We start from the raw sequence: 25,263 nt of genomic DNA, 5'->3' as shown, positions 1-25,263 counted from the left end.
AGAAACAAGGAATGCAGTTTGTTTAGAGGGACAGCATTCCCCTCCTCACCCCAGTTCATCTTTGTTGGGTTCACTTCTGCCCACTTTGGTTAGCTCTTACATGCCCGGGCACAAACAGGACTGTTGAATATGGGCAGAGGTGTTGAAAAGTGGTCTTGCTTTCCTGGAGGGTGGGGTTGGGTAGGATGAAGGAAGAGAGGTGTTTTGTGAAAACCACGCCAAAGTAAATGACCAGCAGCTCTTCACTGCTTCAAGAGGTGATTTAGCCAAGTCTGTGGTGGGTTCCACAGTTGGGTATCATTTAGGCTGGGCTTTGAAGGATGGACAAGGTCTTATCAAGCAGAGATGTGAAACGAATGATGTTTGAGGCCATCTCTGGATGTGGGTGGAGGATGAGTTTTAGGGGTAAGAGCCTGGATTTTGGGAGACTGGTTGGGGGGCTCTTGGAATAGTCTAAAAAAGAGGTGACTGGGCCCCTGTCCTATCTGGGGAAATCCTCTGGTTATTTCAAGACCCCGCTCAAATACTTACCATTTATGTGAAGCTTTTCTGACCCTGTAGGCAGGATTACTTGCCTCTTCCTCTCTGCTCTTAGAACCTTTGCCCTAACCCCCATTTTAGCCCTGACGTCATGTATATGTTTAGGACTCTGTCTCCCTCTTTAGTTAGTGAGCTCCTTGAAGGCAGGGATGGTGCTTTCATCATCTCTGGACCTCTTCTGTCCCACATACCCAGTGGCACATCATGGGTCTTCAGTAAAGTGCTTGATGAGCAAATAGGAAAATAATGACGCATTGCTATAAAAGTGGAGAGGAAAAGTGTGGGAGGTGGGCAGCGTTATGAGGCATTCTGGGGGCAGGATAACCTGGAGGCTAAAGCAGCGTGCTGTGTGGGAGAGGGTTGAGGTTTTGGCCTGGGTCCCTGGTGGAGGGCTGGGGAGATGGATTCTGTAATCAAAATAGAAGCCTGGGGGGGTTCGGTGCTGAGATTCCTGAGTCTGGGGCATTGGGGCACTTCCAGCGGAAGACATCTTGTAGTTACAGTGGGAAATACTGAGTGGGGACCTGGAAAAAAAGATAGGCCTCTATTAAGTACTTCCAAGGTTATGTATATGTTTTCCTTCTCCAAAGGGTAAGTTAAATGGTATGGGAAATAAAATCCCTTGCTTTTTTTAACCAGATATTTATACCGGGCCTTAAAAATAGCAACTGAAAACCCTCAGCGTTTGCAGCTAGGTTTGTCTGTTTGGCCAACAGGTCACGCCAGAGTGCTTTGTTTTCCCTGCATGGCGATCCCGCCACATCTGCACCTGCCTAGCTGCCTTGAACAGCTGGCAGAGGCCGAGAGAGGCTGCCTCCTCCTGGGGGCGCCACCCAGTCAGCCTTCCGTGGGCCCCAGCCTCCCTCCTTAGACTTAGTTCATGGGCTTGAGCAGAGCCCGTTTCAGCCCCGCTTCCCTATGGGACATCCCAGATTAAACAGCAGCCTCCCAATAAGCTTAAACCCTGCCCCCTCTGGGCCTCCCGGAAGCAGTCCAGGCTGAGGCATTGCTGAGGCCTGGTGGAATCGCTCAGTTCTTCTCCCACTGTTTCTGGGCCTCAGATGCCTAGGGTTGAATTAATCACACATCTCCATACCTTAGTGAACATTCTCAGTTTTGATCTTTGCAAGGCTGCCCATTGTCCGCCGTCTTACCTTTCTGTCCTGATTTCGCTTGAGCCCCACCCCACGCTCTCATGACCCTCCTCACTATCAACCACTCCACCCCCGTGTATTTAGTGATTTCTTTTCACTTGTGTGTGTTCTTGCAAAAATGTTTAGAGTTGTTTTGCGTGCATGTGTTTATACTGGATGTAAATTGTGTTGTGTTATAAATTTCATTTTTTTTCTTACTTTCCCTATCCAGTGGCATGCTTTCAAGACCTGTGTATGTTACTGTGTGAACATCTGGTCTTTATTTCAGGTGTTTTTGTAAGACTGTGGTCACAGGGTGGCTTTTCTCTGAGACCCTCACTAAGAAAGTTTCTCATTTAAATTCCAGACTTACTGGAAACTTTTGTTTCAGCCTTTTCAGTGCACTGAGCCTCTAGGAGTTGGCCTCATGCTGTGCCTGGTCCTCCTCCAGGGAAGAAAAGGAGGCTGTAGAGTAAGATGTAAGGCATTTGTCCTGGGATGTTGACCTTTGAACAGTATCTCAGAAGATGCGCGGCAGGGACTGTGACATTTCTACAGGCTTATGGCAGATAATGTTGAGGTCTATACAGTGTGGTGTGCTTTTTAAGTAACCATTTAGTCTTGGGAAAAGGGTGGGAGGAAGTCTCCAGAGGCTGTCTGGAGACCAGCCTGCTGAGCTCTGCCAGCATCATTGCCTTGGGCTGTTTTCATGTGGGTCCCGCACCTGAAGGTTCTGGTAAGTGGTGCCACAGCAGGTGTAATGGCGAGAGGGAGCCTCGCCTGCCAGGGAAGGCACAGGCTGGAGCGGCCAGCACTCACTCCGGGACCTTCTCTGGGCCTCCATCACTCCAGCTGTGAGAAGGCTGTATTTGGAATGTGACTTAGTGTCCCTTTCGGCTGGAGATCCATGGAGGTCTGATCGGCAGGATGGCAGAGCTGTTGGGAGCTGGCCTGGGTGTGTATTCTATCTCTGTAACTTTCCACCTGGGTGACTTTAGGTCAATGACTTAACTTGTCTCAACCTCAGTTTCCTCATCTATAAATGGGCGTGATGATAATTACTCTCTTGAGGAGAGAGTGGTGCTTAGATGATAAACATAGGTCGTGAAAACCACAATAGTGATAATCTATTATAACTGTCATTATTCTCTCAGGAAGGGCAGCACTTTCTTTCCTACTTTTGCCCTTTTAATGTTTATCCTCGGGGGGACAGATCTGTGGGTCATGTCCGCCTTTTGGAGGAATCACATCTGGGCCAGGCTTTTCCGGGACTGAGTCAACAACTTAGGCCTAGGCCTTTGTTTCTGCATGTCCACAAGCAGAGCCTTCTAGTGGACTGACTGTCAGTATCCTTGGACCAGCATGGGGTGACAAGGAGCAAGGGCTGTTGCTCTGCCTTTTTCCTTCTGATGGGGGCTTGGGAACCCCAGAGGGTCCACAGGCGGGTGGATGGTGGAGGACCCCTCCTCTCATCCCAACCCTCTCAGCACTTATCAGTGTCCTGGGTGTTAAATGGCCTCCTAATCTGTTCTCTATGCATCATAACGAAGAGCTCAAACGGCCGCGATTTTCTTTCAGAGGATGTGGAAGATGAATTGGTAAGGGAAGAAATCATCCTGTCTCCAGTCTCATCAGTGCTCAAGCTGCAAGTAGTATCCAAGCCCATCGACCTCTCGGTGGCAAAGGTAGGTGTCAACTGCAAAGTGTGACGTGATGTGTTTCTTAATTCGAACTGGTGTGAATTGGTGAAGAATTGATGCTTTTGAACTGTGGTGTTGGAGAAGACTCTTGAGAGTCCCTTGGACTGCAAGGAGATCCAGCCAGTCCATTCTGAAGGAGATCAGCCCTGGGTGTTCTTTGGAAGGACTGATGCTGAAGCTGAAACTCCAGTACTGTAGCCACCTCATGCAAAGAGTTGACTCATTGGAAAAGACTCTGATGCTGGGAGGGATTGGGGGCAGGAGGAGAAGGGGACGACAGAGGATGAGACGGCTGGATGGCATCACCGACTCGATGGACGTGAGTTTGAGTGAACTCCTAGAGTTGGTGATGGACAGGGAGGCCTGACGTGCTGTGATTCATGGGGTCGCAAAGAGTCGGACACAAGTGAGCAACTGAACTGAGCTGAACTGAGCTGAATCAGTGTGGTGTGACTTGAAGGCGTCTTGACTTGAGTTGGTGGGAGGAGATGATCTTCCTCTCTCTGCCTTCATTCATCTCGTTGTAATCTCTCAGTCATTGTTGAAATGGGATTTGCATGTGATGTGGAAAAACACATGAGCGGAGAAATGGGGACCTAGTGCAGGCAGCTCCCTCTCCCTCTCTGAGAGTAAAGGTGAGGATACACAATGTCTTCTCACTGAAACATTCCAGGATCCAGCTTTTCTTTTGGCCCAGAGCTGCTTCACCATGTCTGCAACCTGCTAACTCCAGAGTTGAGCTGGGAACAGAATAATCATCCTCATTGGCTTGACTCTGCTCCTGCACTGGACCCCTGAGCGGTGCTCAGGCTGGGCAGCAGTGAAGGGAGGACAGGGGCATGTGGCTAATGTCTCAGCACGATCTAGGGTCATGCTAGTGGCCTCCTGGAGTCACTGGTTCCCGGCCTTAGCAGCCCCCTCTGCAGGGATGTCCTGAGGGACACTGGACTTGGGGAGCTGGTTCCTGGCTTTAGCAGCCCCTTCTATGGGATGTCCTGAGAGTCACAGGACTCTGGGAGCCAGTTCCTGGCCTTAGCAGCCTCCTCTGCAGGGATGTCCTGGCCTCCTCTCCATCTCCACTGCCAGAGGGCCTCACCCTTCCCTGTGGCCAGCAGTTCCTGCAGGATGGAATGAGGCTCCTGCTGTCCTCCACTGGCTTTTCAGCCAGGATTCAGGAAGGGAAAATAAAACTCCTGGGGACACAGCTGACCCTCTTCTCTTCCTACTTAACAAGTATTTGCTGAGCACACAGGTGAAAAGTCAAAGGTTTTTCTAGAGGTTTTGTCCCTCTTCATCCCTCCCTTCTCTTTCTCGTCCTTCTTTTGAGACCACAGGGAGAGGGTCAGGCAAGTGGTCTTAAGTAGTCCCATGCCTGGGAGTAAGTGCTCTGGCTGTCCTTAGCCACAGGCTATGATTCTTTGTAGTGGGTACTATCATTTTGGGAGGTGTCCTCAGAGGCCCCTAAAGACCACCCAGTAGTAGCATCTCAAAAAACAGTAGAAAGAACTGAGGCCCCCACAGAGAAAGGACAACCCAAGACACACAGCACCCACAGCAAGTAGAACCGAGGTTTCCAGGCTTGTAACCCTGTGACCTGGCAACTGTACTATGCCTAGATGAGAGCTGTCACTCTGTGGTTAAAAGAACAGACATAGGCTTCAGCCAGAAAACTCAAGTTCCTATAGTTTCTACGCTCCTGGGAAACTCAGTCCAAATACATGGATGACTGTAGTTGGTGCAAGAAGGGGAACCAAGCCCTGATTTAGCCACCCCCGTCTCCTGTGTGGTGTCAGCCCACATCTGATGACGTGGGGAAAAGTGCTCGGCCACTGAGTTTTCTCTGTACTTAATGAAAAGAAGGGCTTCCCAAGTGGCACAGTTGGTAAAGGATCTGCCTGACAATGCAGAAGTTGCAAGAGACGTGGGTTTGATCCCTGGGTTAGGAAGATCCCTTGGAGAAGGAAATGGCAACCCACTCCAGTACTCTTGCCTGGGAAGTCCCATGGACAGAGGAACCTGGCAGGCTACGGTCTGTGGGGTTGATAAAAGTTGGACACTGTTGAGCATGCACGCACAATGAAAAGCAAGAACTGACCTTAGAGGGAAAAATGAGTCTGTAGGAAAGAGAGGACCTGGAAAGGGGCTCTGAGCGTCTAGTGACAGAATCCACACGTTGGCCCCTCAGATCCTCTGAAGTGTAAAATCGCGACAGAGAGAGGAGAGGCAGCCAGCATAGGGAGGGGCGTCTGGGGAAAGGCTCTGCTTTCCCGTCGGAGGGCTGGTCAGTGGGGAAGTGTTGGTGCTTGCTGGGGCTCTGGAGGGTGGGGCTTGGTTTGATGGGAGAGTAATGTCAGCCAGAAGTTTGAAGAAGATAGAGCTGCGAAAAAATGGAGGGGCTGCCTTGAGAGATAGTGGGAACCCCTTCACTTGGTGGTTGGAGTGTTCAAACCAAGTTCTGGGGGACACCGGCACCACTCTCTGGAAATGTTGAGATATTCTGACATATAGGAAGGGGTTATACCGGTGTGGGGTTGGCAGACTTTTTCCACAGAGGGCTAGATCCTGTATTTTTGGCTCTCGATTGCAACCATACAACTCTGCCATTGTAATCTAAAAGTAAACACAGATAATATGTAAACACACGGGTATTGCTGCGTTTCAGTAAAACACTATTTACAAAGGAAGTAGAGGGTTGGATTTGGCCTGTGGGTCATAGTTTGCTAGAGGTTCTCAAGCTTGGCTGTGCCTTGGACTCATTTATAACTACAGATCACAGCATCTGACGCCCAGGGGTTGTGCTTCAACTGGTCCAGCATGGGGTCTGAGTATCAGGATTGTTCGGAGATCTGTAGGTAATTATAATGTGCAGTCAAAAATCCCCAAGGTCCCATGTAAGACTAAAATTTTGTGTATCAAGGAACGTCTAAGGAACCTAAAAAAGATTTTGGTTTGGATCAGCGCAGGCTGGTTGGGTTTACAGATGTTCTAGAGGTAAGACCCTCAGGGTCAATTTTCTCTTTCCTCAAATATGATAAAAATGGGTTTGCAAAACAAAAAGGGAATAGATGATCCTGCTGGAAAACAGACTACCCTGCTAGATAGAATTCAAGACCAGCTCCTGTGGGAATGCAAACACCCAGCCGTGTGTTGTTGTTTGCTTTTAAAACAACCAATAAAATTCTTTCTTTTGACAGGACATAAAGACCATTCTGTTTGGTTCCAGCTTTTGCTGTTTCAACGATGAGTGGAAACTTCAGAGTTTTTCCTTTAATGATTCAGTATCCTTAAAATATGGCATTGTGCAGAACAAGGCAGGTTGTTTTTAAGTGCCCCCCGGGACCCTTCCCTGGGCCCATCAGGGACATTGTCACCCAGGACAGAAACTTCACTGTGGCTGGCAGAGCAGGGCTGGGGAACATGACCCCTAATATAAGTGATGCGTGATGTGGGAATCCTCACTAAGAGGGAACGGGGTGGGGGCCCCTGTGTCTACTTGGGGTTACCAGAGAGGGTCCTTTAGCTGAATACCTCGAGTGGTGATTTTACAGGTAGAGCTGGAGAAAGGATGCTGGAAACAGGTGGCAGCTTGAACAAAGGGAAACTTGTGAATACCTAAGAACTGCAGAAGGGGCAGAAGTCTCTGGTGTGAGAACCAGGAGACGTGAGGAGGAGAGGACATAGGCAGGGACACGCAAGTAGCTTGTGGCAGGATCTGAATGTGGCTTAAACACATTTCCCAAAAGGCGTATCTTCAGGGCCAGAAGATACTATAAAATCCAGCGTCTCATCCAAATTCCATTTCTCAAGCCCCAGGAGCCTCCCGCTGCCCCACACTGCCCCAAGGAAGTGGGACAGGGGGAGGGAAAACCCCAAGACCACCTGCTTCTGTCCCTACCTTGGGCAAATCGGCACATTTTCTCGCACCCTGAGTTCAAGAGCGCCTGTGGGCCCTGCTCTGATAGACCTCGTACTTGTTGATGGCTGCAGGGCTGAGCTTCTCAAGGAGCCCCCTCCCTCTGAGACACAACTGCTGGGTGCTGAGGCAGGCTATGGGCCGGGGACAATGTTGCTCACACAGGTGGAGGTGGCCCAGGGGGATCGTGTTTAGCTGAGGTGGTCAGGGAAGCCTTCCTGGAGGAGGTGGCCTTTAGGACGGGTAGATAATTAATGTCCTCAGCCTGTGGACATGGAAACGTGTCTCTGGATGAGTAGACACCTGTGATGGTGCCTCTGGTGGGTTGTGAAGAGTTGCTTTCCTCCTCTCACACACCTCACGCTCATGCATCCCACATGCATTCCTCTAGCAGTGGGTTCCGGGGTCTTTGCCACCTTCTCCCTGTGCCTGAGGGTCGGCACTCCAGGGAAGCAGACGCTGCGACAGAGACCCCTGTTTGAGGGGCCTGGGCTCCCCGTGTCCTGTAATCTGTGGGCGGAGGTTGGTTCTGGAGGGACAGAAGGCTGAGCCCTGGGTCAGTTCTCACAGGCACTCACGCATGTCCTCCTTTGCAGGGTGGTCCCTGTGGGGTCCTGGCGGCCGTCCAGGGCTGTGTCCTGCAGAAACTCCTGTTTGAAGGAGATAGCAGCGCTGACTGTGCTCGGTAAGTCAGTGCTCATTCCGGCAATATCTTCTTTTCCCAAGGCTTCTCCTCACTGTCCAGAACAAATAAGCAAGGAAACGTGTGTTTGTTCCCTGATATTTCCCGTCTTCTGGAAAGGGAAATGGAGGCTGGCTAACAGGGCCAGCACAGGCCTGTTTAAATGACCTGCATGTGTTTGTGTCTGGTGAGCGGGCAAGCTTGTTAAGTCCTGTTCCACATGAGAATCAGAAGCTGGAATAGCATTGAAACTCGGGCCATCCCCCGCCCCCCCAACCCAGGAATGGAGCAGCAGCTGCCCAAATCCTGTCCACACCCAGGTCACTGACCCCTGTGCTGAGCCCAGGCCTCCCCTCCCTCCCCTTGTTACCCCATCTCTGCCAGCAGCCATCTCCCCACACATGGTCCAACCAGCCCCACAGGACATGGCTTCCACCCTTGGCCATTCATTCTCCACCTCACACGCTGAGTTTTTGCACACAGCTCATTCTCACGCTCACTCTCTCAACAGATGTTTCTGGAACATTCTGTGCAGGCACAAGTGATATAGAGAGGAATAGATGCATTCTCTGTTTTCCAGGGTGCTCTGTGAGTTTGAGGGACAGAGAGAAAACCTTGATCCTAGCCTGTGGTCGGTGCTCAGTTAAAAGGATTATTGAGGGGCTGGCTGGGGGCAGACCAGCTTGGCCAATTTGAAGAGGCAGCTCTCTTAACCTATAACTTCATTCCCAATTGTTTTGAGTAACCCTCAGAGTTAACAGAACTTCTGGCACTTGTTCTTTTTTTTTTTTCAGTTGAAATCTAACATTCATACTGGAGAAGGAAGTGGCAACCCATTCCAGTATTCTTGCCTGGGAAATCCCATGGTCAGAGAAGCCTGGCAGGCTATAGTCCATGGGGTCACAAGAATTGGACATGACTTAACAACTAAACCACCACCACAACATACACACAGAAGAGTACACAACTCAGGAAAGTGCACAACTCCTGTACGTTCTGTTTAATGAATTTTTGCAAAATCACACACCCATGAACACATCCCCAGATGAAGAAAGAAAATATTCCCAGCATCATGGAAGCATCCTACCCAGTAGACACTTCCATTCTCTTCTCCAAGGTTGTAATTAACCAGATTTGAAAATCATAGTTTAGTTTTGCCAGTTCCTGAACGCTAATTAAAGGGACTCGCTCTTAACCTAGGCATTTTGGTAGCTTTTTTTTTTTTCAAAGACAACAAGGCCCATACCCCCCATTCATTCATACTGGGAAAGATACTAGTTCTCCAGGTACCCTGCCAAGCTTGGTGCAAATGAAACATGTTTTACCAGCGTAAAGGATGTGGCCTTAGACAGGGTCCAAGTGAAGGTATCTTTTCATGCTTGCAATTTTATAGTTTGTACAGTAAGGTGATTTGTCTAATTACTGTATGAAGTAATAATCAAGGTGTTTGATTTCAAGCCGAAAGATGCTATCCAGAGGCATAGCGTGTCTGTCACCAGAAGCCCAGTGACATAGCGTTTCCACAGCAAGGTCAGACTTTGTCCTGTTCTTCTCCCCTCTGCCTGCTCTGGGGTCCAGTCCAGTGAAGTGCTGCCCATGGTGTGGTCGGGAGAGGCCCATGTAGTGCGTGATGGTCCTGGATGCTCCTGACTGGCTGGGTGGGACTGGCCGAGTGAGGGGCCTCTGGCTGCCCACTCTCAAAGGGTACAGGGACCCTCTCTGAGCACATATGCACCCCTCGTCCCCTTCCCCTCCTTGCACAGGAGAGATGCACGCAGAGAGGACTTAGTAGGCATTTGGAGGGAGTGCGGGGCCCAGCATGGTACCTGTGGACTTGCCCTCATGGGACCTACATCTGAATACAAGAGCCAAGACGAGTGGGAGGTCACAGGACAGGCCAGGTGCTCAGGGCCCACCTGGGCGTGAAGAGGGTTGCGGGGGGCGGGGGTGCTTGCTGGAGACGCCTGGCACTTTAATCTTACTGAGATCTGGATTGTGAGCAGGACTCCCAATCGGCTTCACACACGTCCTTGCATGAGCTTGTTCCTCCCTTGGTTTCTCCTTTCCCAGCAAATCCTTCAGACTCCTCCCCTGGCTCTTCACTGTGCAGAAGTTGTGACCTCAGGGCGGCATTCCCTGACCTCCCCAGATGCTGCCTGCAAGCCCCCTGCCACAAGATGCCCTTTTTATCCAACTCATCACCTGCCCATCGCCTGCACCCCGGAACTCAAGACCCCTGAGAACAGGAGTCTTCTTGGACTTCCTGATCCATAGCTCGGTCCTGGCATCCAGCCCCAGACCTAGTCCACGGAAGAGGCCCTCAGAATTTTTGTTGAATGAAGGCATGGACAAATGCATGAATTATCCAGGCTGATTGGGAGGGGAGGGGATGGTATTCCAGTAAGGAGAACAGCATGTGCAGAGGCCCCAGGGCAGGGAGAGGAGCTGAGAGTTGCCTGGGGTGACCAGGGCAGAGTTGTAGAGGGGCAGGGTGAGGCCCCGGCTGGTGGGTGGGTAAAGGCCGGGCTGCCAGAGGGCGCTCAGGGCCCAGCAGCCTACTCAGGTCAAACCTTGGCTTTGTCCATCGTGGGAGATGTTTTATAATTTATTTCAGCCCCGTGCCCCTTCAGAGCTGCTTTTGAACTTGGACTTTGGGCTTCTCAGGGGAAGTTGTGGATCATTTCCCAGCAGTGAGGAAGTTGGTTCCCCGAGGGGCTGTTTGTGCGCATGGCAGACTTGGTTTCTTGTCTCCCACCCTGCAGCCCCACTGAGGGGCTGTGACAGCCTCTGGATCCCCAAGCATGTCCTCGGGAACGAGTTCTGCTTTCCTTCCACACCCGAGAGGGAAGCCAGGGTTTGGGAGGCAGAAAGCCATTATGGCTAGGGGCCCAAGACAGGCTCAGGGTGGAAAGAAACATGTACCAGCTGAGAGAGAAGAGTTGGGGCCAGCCTTGCCTGAAGGCCCTCTGGGGTCAGCATAGTGGGAGGAGGTTGGAAGGAGCTGCTGGCTGCTGGGGTTTATGTGTGGGGTGTGCCTGGTGGGAAGGAACCCCCCTCTGGGGGAAGGTGGCCTGGCTAGGTTGAAGGAAGCCTGTGCGGATTGGCCGGGAGAGCTCAGCTGGCTGGCCAGACAGGGTCCCCTCCCCCAGGAGGCATGGAGAGATTCATGCTACAGAAGAGTGACTCACCTTTCTTTGGAGCCCCACAACTGAGGTGCTCCTGGTAAGTCCCTTCCCTGTTGCCCGGGACCCTGTACCGAGAGCTGCTCTCCACGCAGGCCTAGCAGAGTGGGCTCCCTTCCTGCTCACGCTGATGGCCAAGCAGACCCAAGAGTGGGTGTTCTTCATGACCAGCCTAGAGAGAGGGACAGAGAGCTTGACCTAGTGACCCAGGCTCCCTTGTTTAGCCAAAGCCACTGCAAGTGCCTGAGGGGACTCAGGAAAATGTGGCTCTATGGGGCACCAGCTCGGGGAGGTCCCAGTGGTGACAGGTTGTGGGCAAGGGACACCAGCTGCCTCTATGCCTTCCTCCTGTGTCTCCTCCTCCCACTGCCGTGCAGTGGGCCTGACTTTGCCGAGGCATGACCCTGCCTTGGGACTGGAAGGTGACTGGGGATGAGAGGAGAGAGTCCTCCTGGGTTCAGGCTAGGGCTTAGATCAAGCAAAGGCCAGGGGAGTGCAGGGCTGGGGCCAGAGGCTGGCAGTGGAGGGATGGAAGGGTGAAAGTCAGGGTTTGCTTGCAGAAGTGAGGCCCTCCAGATCAGAGGCCATAGAGAGTTGTCCGTGCCAAGTGGGTGTCGGTGCACCCTGTTGGTGCCTGTGCTGAGGCTGGGGCAGTGCATGGGCTTAGCCTGTTTCAGGATGGGGGCTGCTAAAGAGAGTCCTGGACTAGCCAGAGACCTGGATCACAGCCTGTGGGCCAGCAAGGTTTCACTTTCTCCATTTGTGAATCTGGGTCCTGCCCGCGTTTGACTTAGTAAGGAAATGCAACCTAGTCCTTCATAAATGAAAGGCTGTGCAAGTGGGTGGGACCTGGGGATCACCGACGAGGGTATATCCAGGGAAACTGAGGCTCAGAGACAGAAAGATGCTGGCCCAGGTTCACACCTGGCCTCCAAGGCAGAGCCAAGCTTGGAACATGACACCCTGTGTGTCACACCATGCTGTGCCCCGCAAGAGACTCAGGTACCAGGATGTCCAGAGAGGCCAGGAAGGGGCTGGCGCCAGGAGGCTAAGTGCCATGGGCTTAAAGCACCCGAGGGCTGGACCCCAGACAGACTCTCAGTGACGAAGATACGGCTCTGTAGGTGCTATCATTCACAAAGGGCTTCTGGGCAGAACCTCCCCTTTTTTCCTAATTTGGAAAAAAAAAAATCAATGCAGAAGAGTCCAGTGAACCCCTGGGGATCTGCTGCCTCCTGTGAGGAAAGGGTGACATTAGACGTCCCTGCAGGAACCTCTCGCAGCCCCAGCCCCTCTGGCTGCATGGATTCATTTGTATGATCTCGACATTGATTGGGTTATTGACATTGCTGCATGAGCTGTGTGTGCTGAGCTGGATTTGAAACTTCAGTCCTCCCTTTTGACTCTGAAATCCGAGATTTCAAAAATGATCCGGCTTAAAAAAAAAAAAAAAGCAGGCAAGCTCCTCTGTTCCATCTAGGAACACCACAAAGGCCCTCACGCCACGCAGGGAGAGGGACAGCATCCGCAGCTGCCGTGCTGGGCCCCTGGGGGTCTCTTGGAACAAGGTTGGTGGACCTTCCTGAACTGGGTCTGCAGGCCCAGTGGGGTGCCCCCCTGCTCGCTGCCTCCCCAACAAATGATGGGGAAATGGTTCTGTGAAAGCCGCACAAGGATGTGACTGCGCCCTCCAGGGAAATCATGCTGAAGTAAAGGCTTCTTGGCAGCTGTGGTGTTTTTTCTGCGGGACTGTCTGCCTTCATTAAGACTCATTCCATCAGGCCGGCAGCCGGCCTCTGCTCAGTCGGGGAGGATGGAGCCGGACGGCAGGACTTGGTGTTTTTCCACTCTGGGAGGGGCCGTGCCAGCGGCTCAGCTCGTGGGAAGCGATGGTGAGCCTCATTCCCCTGAGGGCCTGGGATACACCATGGGCCAGGGAGCTGTCCTTCTGCCTCCACTTCCCTTCTCAACTGGGGAAGTTGAGGCCCAGAGAAGGAGGGGCGCTTGTTCAAGGCCCCTCCAGACACTAGTCAGTGGAGCCAGGCTCAGACTCCAGATCCAGTGGTCCCCAGGCCTGCCTGGCAGCACGTGACCCTCAAAGGGGGAAGAAAGGCCCGCAGTCATTCGCTGGCTCTCCTCTGATTTTTCTGTAGGCTCAGACTGGCGAGCATGTCAGAGTGGACAGGTGAGCCTGCTTTCAGTTAATGAGGATGGGAGAACCGTCTTTTTAATCTGAAAGACCTGGGTAATTAAGCCAAACACAGGACGTATTCCTCCCTGACCCCCGTCGCCATCCCTAGACAAATCCTGCACTTCTCCTGCAAGGAATTAGACTCTTTTAAAGAAACTTCACTGGTGTCTTAGCAGTAAAGAATCTGCCTGCAGTGCAGGAAACCCTGGGTTCAATCCCTGGGTTGGGAATATCCCCTGGAGGAGGGCATGGCAACCCACTCTAGTACTCTTGCCTGGAGAATCCCATGGACAAGAAGAGCCTGGTGGGCTACAGTCCATAGGGTCGCACAAGAATTGGACAGGACTGAGTGACTGAGCAGCAGCAAAGAAACTTCTTTTGGTTTAGGAGCGCGGCCAGGTGCTGGGTTCATGGTCGGGGTTGGAAGAAGGCAGTTCAGCCCCACCCTTGTCAACAAGGTGAAGGCAGTGGCTGAGTTCCCCCAGGGAAGGTGGAGGCCCAGTGAATCACCACAGTACCTCCCCACTTCCTCTGGCCATCTGCACCCACCACAGCCCTGGATACCCTGCGGCTGGTTACACAGCAGAGGGCAAGGCTGGGAGGATGCTCGGGACATCTGGTCCGGTGTCTGCATTTCCGGGTGGGGAGGTGAAGGCCAGCGAGAGCAAGGGGCTTCCCCGAGTGAACCAGAAATGAAACACAGTCCCCACCACTGCACTTGCCCCCATGCTGCCATCTTTTGGAAAGCTTGTCTCAAAAGAAAGAGCCAGAGGAGGCCCAGGGAAGGATGGAGAGGCTAAATGGAAGGCAATGGAAAGAACCAGGACTTTGTGCAGAAACATGGACATTCAGGGGGTCTGTAACTAAAGCCTGTGAGGCCAGGAAGATAGGCCCCTCCCAGGAGCCAGGTCTCTTGACGGCATTGCAGGCGCAGGAGAGACAGGCTCAGAGGCAGAGGGATGCTGTGCTCGATGCCGGGGGCTCCAAACAGTGGATTCCACCTCCCAGCCTCTCCTGCTTCCCTCACTGTTGTTTCACTTTGCTAACTGTGTGACCTTAGGTGAATCATTTAGGCTCTGTGCCTCAGTTTCCCCATTTTAAAAGGGGACAATAATAGTATCGCCTTCATAGGGTGGCTTTGATGATTCATGCAGTAATACGTGTGAAGTGCTCCGAACAGCTTCTAACATGATGAGTACTTATTATAATATATGCTGGTTTTTAAAGTCTTATTTGTGGCCACCCCGAGAAGCTCTCAATGAAGGGTTACCTGCTTCAGCAAGTTAGTGTGAGTGAATGTTTGGAAGCTGACCCAGTAGCTCTGTTTGGGGGTTTTCCAGCATAGACGCTCTAGGCAGAGTATACCGTCTGGGCATAGCTTTGCAGCACTCTTGCCCGTGTTGCAGGATTTAGGTGTGTGTGTGGTGTGTGTGCGGGATGGCTGGGGCCCCCTGGTCACACCTGTGCTGCAGGAGGAACCTGCAGTGAGTATGTTCAGTGAGGGCTGGAGGGAGGGCAAGACTGAGCAGCAGTGCTGGCCAGCTCAGAGGAGCAGGGGCAGGAAGGGGGCAAGCATGGGTGCTCAGGAGCTGGGACTGCCGTGTCTGACTGTCACCCGGATGGCGGCAGGGCCAGAAACAGGAGCTGTGGGGGTGATGGAGCCCACATCCATGGGCTCTGATTCCAAAGAGATGAACGTCCAGCCATTTCTCCTTTGTCTGACAAGCCCTGTCTTCCCGTCCCTCTGTGGTCCTTGGCGGCCGCTCCTGAGTCCCAGAGCAATGTTTCCTCACCTTTGTTTTCATAGTTGACAGTGGCCCGCAGCCAGTGCTTCCCAAGTGTCAGGTGCTGATGGCGGGGTAACTGTTTCCAGAGGAGTAGGCAGGCTTCCTGAGGCTGCAGACACCCCAGGCACTCTGAGTCTCATTTCTCAAGTGGTTGAGCGCTCACTTGTTTCGTTGAAAGATTGCCTAGTGTCGGTGGCTTGTCGTCACGTTCACACCAGATGTCAGGGGTTCACTGTCCTGTCAACTCTTTGGCCACAGCCAAATGTCAAGTGGGGACACTTCCATAAAGACAACAAGCAAAAGTTGCCCTTTAACGAGCATCCTCCACACGCCAGGCGCTGGCCGTGGACCTGACGCACATCATCTCATGTAAATCGCCCAACACGATGCAGGAGGTACGACTGCTGTGGCCGCTTTAGGAAGTGGGACATGGAGGGACCCTATGTCACATCGCCTCCCACTTTAAAGACACGGCACCACACCAGCCTAGGTGCAGATGGCTGGCTCTGTGTCCCAGGTTCTAGGCTGTGAACATGTGCCACCCCCCATGGTGACCTGTGTCCTGGTCTCCAGGTTCTCCTTTCTTTCCCTGGGGACGAAGTACAAACAGCAGTTTCCTCCCAACAGCTCAGCCTGGAGCTTAGGGTACTTGGTAACTGAACGCATGGGAACTCCCTCCGTACTCGGGAGCCCCGGCATCAAGCCCCTTTTGTTCCTTCGGTAGCGGAACACTCAGACAGTCAGCCTGCCTCTGTAGGAATTTAGCCCAGGATCCAGGGCTGGGCAAGAAGCAAGCTCTGTGGAGCCCTGGAGACAGAAAGAGCGTCTGTATTTGACTGCTGCTCCTTCTCCCTTATTGACTTCATGCACTAGGGGCCTCTTGTGCGTGTGTGTGAGTGACTTCAGTCACGTCCAACTCTTTACGACGCTGTGGACGGTAGCCCACCAGGCTCCTCTGTCTATGGGATTCTCCAGGCAAGAATACTGGAGTGGGTTGCCATTTCCTTCTCCAAGGGGTCTTCCCGACCCAGGGATCGAACCCACATCTCTCACGTCTCCTGCATTGGCAGGCGGGTTCTTTACCACCAGCACCACCAGAGATCTCTCTGCCATTGTTGACACCACTGACTACCTGTCCTTCTTAAACCATTTTGGTCCTAAGATAGTACTGGCCCCTCTCCGAGATCTGCCTTTCCTGCCACCCTCCCTGCCTCCCTCATATACTGGAGTCCCACCAGGCTCCAGCCTTGGCCCCGCCTCTGCCTGGTTCATCCTCTCTCTGGGAAATCATAGCCACTCAGAGTGCCCAGGACACCTCACAGGCTGGTGGTCCATAAACCTCTACTCAGCCCAAGCTGGTCTCCTGGGCTTTAGAGCGACAGCTTCACCTGGGGCTGGGGGGCGGGCATGGGGGTCCCTCAGGGGGAGGTCCCGCATGCATCTTCTGTCTCCCCACTCCCCTTCCTGTGCCCGCATTTCAGCTCACCATACACTCACCCCAAACCCTGCAGTCATCATTAATCCTTCCTTTCCCGTGTCTCCACATCCCATGTCTAAGTAATCAGCAAGTCAGGCCACTTCCTGTCCACACTTTGGGTCTCATCCCCTATCAGCTGGAGGAGCACAGGGCACCTCTTTGCTTGTGGGAGCCACTGTCTCTGGGGCCCGGGTGTCAGGACTGGCCCAGCTGGGGTGGGTCAGGGCTGCGCCTGTGCGTAGGGCGGCAGCAGTTCTGGGCCCAGTCTCCTGGGCTCTGTCAGAGCTCGCAGGCTTTTCTTGCACACACCTCTGGGCCCTGCCAAGTCTCCAGAGGCCCCCTTGCTCCCGTGGGTGATTTTCTCAGCCTGCTCCTTCTCCAGCCCTGCCGGGGCTCCCTTCCTCTCGGCTCTTTTCTTGGTCCTCATCTGCAGAGGCCCCAGTCCCAGGTTCTGTCTGAGTGGCAGAGGAAAGGACAGGTCCTCTGCCTCACGGCTGTGTCGTCTCTAACTTCTGCCACTACAGGCCTAAGCACGTTTCCCTTTCTGTCCGCAGGCTGCAGCCTTCAAACGCTCGCAGGACCCATTGCCTGGCCCTGGCCATTGCAGACATTGTGTGGCGGGCTGGGGGCCGCGAGAGAGCCGTGGTCACACTGTAAGTGCTTCCCAGGGCTGTGTTGCTGCTGTTCTGCCTCGGGCGGGCCGGGCTGCAGGCGAGCTGGCTGTGTGCCTCCTCGTCACTGGGGAAATCGTCTTCTCATGCAGGCGGTCTGGGCTGAAGGACCGTGTCTGTGTCCTCCTAGACCCCTACCCTGTGCTCCAGGTCAGGGGGAGCCCAGATAGTCGCCCTGATGTGCTGGGCGGCCCTGCCCTGGAAGAGGGCCATCCCTCCGCATGGCCCCAGTTGAGAGGGTGTCAGATCCAGGGACCCCGTCCCTAGGGAGCCCTGGGGGCTGTAACCCACCAGGGAAGACCCCTGGGCCCTGGCAGCCTGTTCCCCTCTGTATATCTCTGATCTGAAGACCCTGGAAAGCAGCCTCTAGGCTGAGCCAGTCCCCAAAGTACGCTCCCATTTGCTGCGTCTCTTGGGCCCGTGTTCAGATGAGAAGACCCAGAGAGGTGAGATGCGGTGGTGGAGCCAGCGCAGTCTCTCCCTGCCCTGTCCTGCCAGCGGAGGACCCCACCCCCATAATCCACAGAGACGGTCTGTCGGTTCCTCAGCCTGACCCTTGAGAGGGGAAGCCTCACTGCATTCCAGCTGTGGGGCTGAGCTTAGTCAAGGGGGTCACCCCGCTGGGGCTCAGCGGTCAGGAGAGCACAGCACTTGAGAGGCTCCGAAGGCTGACTTCCGGTGCTGTTGCTTATGGGCTGAGTGGCCTTGATTAATCGACTTGACTTTTCTGTGCCTAACTTGTTTACTCATCTGGGAAATAGGGGTGATAGCAGTGATTGCTTAATGCAGTGACTGTGAGAATTGAATGAGTCAGTGTAAGTGACGTATAGTAAATGGTAGTGTCATTGATCAGCTTAATCATTTATTCATGCAAATAAGTGATGAAGAGTCACATGAGGCGCTCAGGATAAGTTCTGGCACATGCTAAGTATCAGGTCAGTGTTAGGCATTGCCGTCGTCACCACTGATGTTCTCATTGAGTGCTTGTCCTTGGTGCCCAAGTTCCAGTTAACCTGCAAACCCTGGTCCTTAGGATCTGCATGGCAGCCCTGAGAGCAGATGGAGAAAAACTCAATTTCTCCTCACTTTACAGATTAAGAGACAAGCCCAGAGAGGGGCACGGCCAGTCCAAGGCTGCCCAGCAGGCTCATGTCATAGAGGCCCCAAACCCAAATGCCACTTCTGGTCCATGCCGGTTCTGGCTGCACATACAGAGGCTGTGTAAACAGATGACCTCCAAAAGGTCAGAGGCTGGACTTGCTCAAGTCCCTAAAAACCACGGGCAAGTCAGCATTCCTTAGTCTGGAAATATGCTCGACTTTTGACTGCCAGGATCTGGGTTTGGTTATCCCAGGCTCTCCTTCAGCTGTCTTTCTTCCCACTCTATATCACCCCCCTCGCCCCCCACCCCCGCCTGTTAGTGGAGTTCTCCGGACCAGCTTAGTGGGTGACTTCAAAGAAGCACTTGGCTCCCTTCTTTCGTCTGGGCCACCTTTCTGTTTGTCCTCCCTGAGTGGCTGTGTGGTTTCGCCCTGGCTCTAGGGCATGTCTTCTCTGCAGGCAGAGGCTGATGCATCTTCCTTTCCTTTTTAGGGCTTCGGGAACACAGCACTTCAGTCCAACAGGGAAATACAAAGCAGATGGAGTCTTAGAAACAGTACGGCTCTCTGGAAAATTATCACGCAAACTTTGGCTTTGTTTGGGGACAGTCTCCTTTCGTATAAGTAAATCCCTTGGGGCTGAGCAAGCCCTCCCTTTGCCCAGGCCAGCAGAATCCTCTACCTTGGGTTGAGGTGGGGGGCTTTCCAGGGGACTCCAGCCAGAACTGGCTTTATGGCTAAAAGGCTCACAGGAACTCTGTCCCACTGAGGTTGAACAGACTCTGAAGTCCCTGCAGCACTCTGTACGTAATGCCTTTTGGCTTAACCCAGCCTTCCCTGTGTCCTCTTATGTCATAGCATCCTCTCTGGGATTGCAGTGAGAGGATGCTGGGGGTGGGAGGGAGAGGAAGTGGAGAGCAGAGAAGAGCTTTGATGGACAAAGCCGGACTTGAGGGAGACAAGCAGGGGAAAATGTGCGATGTGTGGACGTGCAGAAACTGTGACACTTTCCCACACGTTAACTGCTTCACTGAGAATTTCTCGTTTACTTTGTTTATTTCCTTTTGGACTTATGTGTCCTGGGATCCTACCTGAGGATCTCACTTTGTCGAATGCTTTCTAGAAAAGTGTTTTTTTCTGACCTGCCTGAGAAAGCCTAGGAGACTCGTGACCACTGCTTTGCACTGAACCCAGGACGCTGCCTGCTGGACTTAGAACTGGCTGGTCACTCACCCTGTACCCCCCTGGACACCCTGCCCTCAAGGTGCTTCTCAGAAATCTGAGACTAGCCCTCAGGGTGCAGCCCCACCCATCAGCCTCACATGATATGCATGCAGACTCCTGGGCTTTTGTCCCACGATGTCTTGAATCCTCAGATCTCTAAAGGCAGGTCCAGTGTTGCAGCAAGGTGGCAGCCCCAGAGATCCCAAATGGACCCTGCAGCCCTTCAGTCACACACAGCTGCGGGAGCCCCTCTGCACCCCTGCTCCCGAGGTCACCGCTCTCTGACTGTAGTCATTCCCCAGTGGGGTCCGCTAGCTACGGGAGTCAGGGCCACAGAAGCTCATCCAGCATGGGGTCCATCCACCGGGCCTGGGTAGTTCACCCTGTGTGTTTTTGTTTCTCAGCTCATCCTCCACAGTTTGACCTGCTATGAGGAGCTGGTGACTTTTCTTCAGCAGAGCATCCATCAGGTATGAACCGTGGTTTAGTGTGTGGGATGTGCATTGCTCAGCTTCTGCTTTCTTTGCGGAAGAGATGCTGGTGAGCTGGGGTTGTTCCGCATTCATCCCCAGCCTGGGGCGGTGGAGTGATGTCAGCTGGGAGGCCGAGGGTCTGACCTCTGTCACTGAGTCCTAGCTACAGCTACAGATAAAGGGAGCTGCCACAGTGAGGGCTGCAGAAGCAGAGTGGGATGGGGTGGGATCAGACTAAGGGAAGCTGTGATCAGACTGTGATTATGAAAGCCTTCTCTTTGTCTGAGGGCGAGCAGCTACCTCTGCAGGTAAAGACCCCTTCGTCAGTAGGTGGGGCCCCGTATCAGCTAGGGAGGTGCCTAGGACGTGGATCCCTGGGCTGGGTTGGAGTTATGCGCACTGTTGTTGGAGACCCTGATAGTAGAGGACCTTGTGTGGTGTCCTGGGAGGCAGGGCTGGGCTGGCCAGGGCCACTAGAACATCCGTCCACTGGAGGAGAGCCAGTCTGCTCCTGACTGTGAGATGGGGCAGAACCCAGCCAGCATTCAGATAGCCGAGTGAATTGAGAGAGTGGCTATAGCCACGGGGCTCCGGGAGTGAAGAACATTGTCTCTGGAGCCATCTGCCTGTGTTTGCCTCTAGGTTACACCCCTCGTAGCTCTGTGACTTCGGGCGTCCTCTGTGCCTCAGTTTCTTCCTATGGAGTGTGAGGACGGTGGCGGAGCCAGCCCCAGAGCTCTGTGTGCAGAGTGCCTGGAGCACTGTCCTGTGAGACGTTTCCAGCGGCCGTTAGCTTTCACTGTGGGTGTTTATCACCCCGGTCGTGATCTCCTAAGGCAACCTTGAGACAGGCTAGTTATAGTCAGGTAGAAATGGGAGGGAAGCGTGGCTGAGAGGAAGCAGCCTGAGCCAAGGCTAGGGATGGATTCCCAGCCACCAGGCCACACAGTTCTGATGTCTATGTGCCGGGGCTGCAGGAGAGAAAGGCAACAAGGCCACCCTCTTCTGGGGCACAGGCCAATCTCCCGCCCTCCTCTCTGCCCTCCCTTCAGCTGTCCAGGCTGGGGGATCGGCCCTTTCAGGCTCCAGAGAAGGCATGAGAGCATTTGGTGGTGAGCCCAGAGGGCGGGAGGACTCACTGGTTAAGGGGCCAGGCTGAACACGCCTGCTGTCGGAACACCCTCCTCGGGCACAATTCCTGGAAGACGCTGGGGGTCCGGGCACGGCCCGGGGAGTGTTCTGGCCCTGACTGCACAGATGCCCCTTGGGTAGGAAAAGGGGGCCTGTACTGAGACCTGCACAGGAAGGGTGCAGTCCCTGCGGTGCCGAGCTGCCTGCAGTCCAGTCCCTCAGAGCTGATGCCTTGGGCGTGACTTTCCCTGAGGAGAGGCCCAGCGCCTGGCCTGTCCCGGAGTTAGGGGGGAGGGGCTCTGATGTAGGAGGGGTCCTGACCTTGGCGTTGGGAGTCCTGGGTAGGCTGTCATTGCTGCCTGTCCCTGGCTTTCTCTGTTTCTTCATGGGCATCACCCAGTGGGCAGTCTGTCAACACAGCGCGCTCACCTCCGACCTGGAGCAGGGGCCCTGGGACCTTCTCTGTTTTATTCCTTGGTCACGTGCGGCCTCAGGAATGTCACCAGGTTTCAGTGGCCTCATCTGGAAAATAGAAGATGGAGCAGTTGGTGGGTAACTTTTAGCTCTTTGTCGTCCAACTGGGATTCTTAGAGAGGAACCTTAAATGCATGGGAAGGAATGTCTTCCAAATTACACAGGAGGCAAGCTAAACAGGCAGAAAGGATGCCTTTGATTAAACACACCAAAGTGGTTTGAGCTTACAGCAATGCATCTGAGAGATGAGCAACTCCGGGCAGCATCATGTGCTTTCAGGAAGGCCAGGGCCAAGGCCGCCTATGTCCACACTGTCAGGTGAAGCAGAGTTGGGGGAGACAAGCCCTGTGGGGCTACTGTGGGTCATAGGAGCGGGTGATTGCTCACATGGTCCAAAGATCTGAGGCCCTGTCATTGCCCTGATGGCCCTGGGGTGACTCTTCAGCACGAAGATCGTCTGCATCCTTGTCTATAAATGGGGTCTCCCTCCTCCCTTGGCCTGTACCCCCAGGAGTTTCAGTGATGCCCAAGCCAGACATTGAATGTGAAAGAGGTTCTGCAAGTGGGGTCCTCACAGCAGTGGGAGCTGCCTTCTTCCTGCCACACCTCTGGGCTCAGGGCAATTCTCCATCCTCTTCTGGCATTGATCTCTGTGGGTCAACATTGCGAGTGGTCAACATTTGGCCCTTGCTCTGGAAGGCGGTGTTTCCCGCCTGCAGTTGAATTTGTGTTTTTGCTGGAAACCGTTGAGCCATCTCAGCACTACCCTCACCAAATTCATTTTTCATGGCCTGGGCCTAAGAGGGGCTCCTCGTGCCAGGCCTGGAAATGAACACTGAGCCACGTCTGCCCAAAATAAATAGCCTCCTTGCTGTGTTTTCATTACAGCTCACCCTCCTGGTGAGATGTCTGGCCACCGCCCCCTGCAAGCTGGGGGATGGTTCCGCCCCTGCCTCCTACTGGGGTTCTCAGTGGACTCAGGTCTCTCTAGAGCCCCAACAGCTCAGGGGAATGGCCCCTTCTTCCCAAGCAGTACCAGACATTTTTCCAGACCCTGCTGGTGCGTTCCGGCCCATTTGCCTGCCTGGGCTCTCCTTTCAATGCAGGCACTTTGCCCTGTGGCCTTCCATGGCTTGGCAGCTGGAATTTGATGAGATAATTTTAATAAATGTTTTTTAAAACCAAATGGGATATTTGGTGTCATTCAGTCGTGTTCCAGCAAAGGCCAGATGCTTCGGATGGGGGTCATGTCCAGTCTAACCATGTCCACACAGACAGGCATATCCTTGGCTCAGAGTGAGTGCCACTTGGAGATGTCCTCAGGACGGTGGAACAGAATAATAGTTCTCTATGTTTGCAGAGAGAGTTAGGCTTACAACGGGCGTCTGTGTTCATTACTTCATTGCAGTCCTGCAGGTAGGGGGAAATAGGCCCTGGAAGTGCTGTGGGCTCCCCAGACAACTGGCAGAAGTATGTAGGCATTTCGGAAGGGGAAGCTGAGATCCAGAGAGCTTTGTCACTCCCTAAGGCAACAGGCAAGCCTGTAGTAGAGCCATGACAAGGGTAATTGTGGTCTGAACCCTCCCGGACCTCTGTCTCCCCCACCCCACCCACCCTGTCCCCATGCAAGGACATCAGCATTACTTTTTGCAATTGGCAGAGCATTTCCACTGACCTGGCCTCATAGGATGTCCCCCCTAACCTAAGGAAACATACAACGGAGATACTCGTTATCCCCATTTTGCAAATGGGAAACTGAAGACGACAGAAGTGAAGTGACTAGCCTGAGGTCACAGAATTAGATGGAGTTGATTTAAGATTGCTGTTCATTCATTCATTCCATTCCTGCTCCACACCCCCCCCACCAAAAAAAAAAAAAAAACCACAAAACTTAAAGTTACTTAGGAGACGCAGGAGATGCAAGTTTGAGCCTTGGGTCGGGAAGATCCCCTAGAGTTGGACATGGCAACCCATTCCAACGTTCTTGCCTGGAAAATCTCATGGACACAGGATCCTGGTGGGCTTCAGTTCATGGGATCGCAAAGAGTCAGACACTACTGAGCTCACACAGAGAGTCTATTTCTGCTTTATTATATTAATTCATTTATTTTTTAAATCCCACATAAAAGTGGTAACATATAGTATGTGTCTTCCCCTGATAAATTCTATATTTTGATGAAAAGAAAATATTATCAGAAGTTTGAGCTAAAATAGTTTGTGTAGTTGAATATCATATTTGGCTCTGAGCTTCCTAGCAGCCAAGGCAAAACCAAAATGGAAATACGGTAAGTTATATAATTCTCATTCTTCCAGGAAAGTAAACTTCTTTTTTCAGTTTTCAGTTCAAAAAGAAACTGATCACCCATTAATAACAATGACTATAATTACAGGCAGCATTTCCAACAATAACTCACAGAAGTGGTACTGTCCCCATAGGAGGATGAGTAATGCCTTCACACCCTTTTGCAGCTGGCAGAGCATTCCTCTAGGAAGCAAAAGTGACATAGTCCATCCTAGTCATTCGTGGCCTGCTGGGCCTGCTGGGCTCACTGGACAGGTGGGCCTTGAGGACCCAGCACCAGACTGACTGTTAACATAGGTGTCAGGCCCTGTTTGAAGTACTTTACCAGGGCGATCTCACTTAATCTTCACAACAACCTTATGAGGATGGCTCCTGTTTGTATTATCCTTGTTTTACAGATGAGAAGACTGGGGATGAAAAATTAAGAAATGTCCCTGTGGTCACATAGCTAGGAGTCGGGGTGGAGAGCTGGGATGTAAACTCAGGCAGCAGACCTCTGGCTGCAGACCAGGGTTGAGACTAGGGGAAGGCAAGTGGGGCACTCCCCAAATTCAAAGGGGTCTGCTCAAACCTTAGTAATCAGCATAAATAATATTTTAGTGCAGTAGTTTAAAACTATTAAAATTAATTTGAAATAAATTCATGATGAACAGCAAAATATTTTGAAAAGACAGACTCTGCCCTTGCACTTGCCAGGCTCACCTCACTAGCACCTCCCCACCTGACCCTCCTCCAGCCTGCTCCCTGCCCAGTGCAGTTCTTAGGACCCCTTAGGAATAAGGGATTTGGAATCAGAGGGAGCCCCCTGGATTCCCAGTGGGCTGCCTGCAAGTTGTGTGACCTTGGGCCAGTTGCTCAATTTCTGAGCCCAAGTTTCCTTGCACGGCAGAGGGCAGTGAATATGGTATTTATCATATAGGCCTGGGGTAGTTTTAGTTGTGATAATGAGCAGAAGACACTTGCACGGCAGTGGAGGCCACCACTGTCCACGAGCTTCCAGGACTCCAAGGCCGTGGGTGTTTACTTCCCTCGGGGGCACTGTATCTGCTCCGCTGTCGCTCAGGCTTGTGTGTTCCTCATCCCTTTGGGAATCTGGTTTGGGAGACCTGCATGGAGTCTGCTGTGGGCTCATCTGGCAACCTCTGGGACCCAGCTTAAAGCAGCTGGCTGGCTTGGAGTCAGCCTGCTCCCCAGGGTGTGGTCCCTAAGCAACCCAGAGGAGGGAGGTGCAGACACATGATGGAGGTGCAGACACAAGACTCACTGCTTTCTCCTCTTTCCAG

At 53.0% G+C, this 25,263-nt stretch overlaps 1 protein-coding gene across 2 annotated transcripts in view; it reads left to right on the top strand.

Annotated features, from left to right (window-relative positions):
• MINDY4 (MINDY lysine 48 deubiquitinase 4) overlaps positions 1-25,263 on the top strand; it is a 119,317-nt gene that overhangs the window by 58,822 nt on the left and 35,232 nt on the right. For both annotated transcript variants that reach the window (XM_012176869.4, XM_012176870.4), the window contains exons 7-12: positions 3,252-3,358; positions 6,568-6,684; positions 7,883-7,971; positions 17,160-17,258; positions 18,870-18,933; positions 20,005-20,070. In XM_012176869.4, the coding sequence (XP_012032259.2) occupies positions 3,252-3,358; positions 6,568-6,684; positions 7,883-7,971; positions 17,160-17,258; positions 18,870-18,933; positions 20,005-20,070 (542 nt within the window). The remainder of the gene's footprint in view (positions 1-3,251; positions 3,359-6,567; positions 6,685-7,882; positions 7,972-17,159; positions 17,259-18,869; positions 18,934-20,004; positions 20,071-25,263) is intronic.

The sequence above is a fragment of the Ovis aries genome, chromosome 4, assembly GCF_016772045.2.
Source record: "Ovis aries strain OAR_USU_Benz2616 breed Rambouillet chromosome 4, ARS-UI_Ramb_v3.0, whole genome shotgun sequence".
Lineage (NCBI taxonomy): Eukaryota > Metazoa > Chordata > Mammalia > Artiodactyla > Bovidae > Ovis > Ovis aries.
The sequence above is the reverse complement of the archived record's forward strand: the minus strand, read 5'-3'. Positions and strand labels throughout refer to the sequence as shown.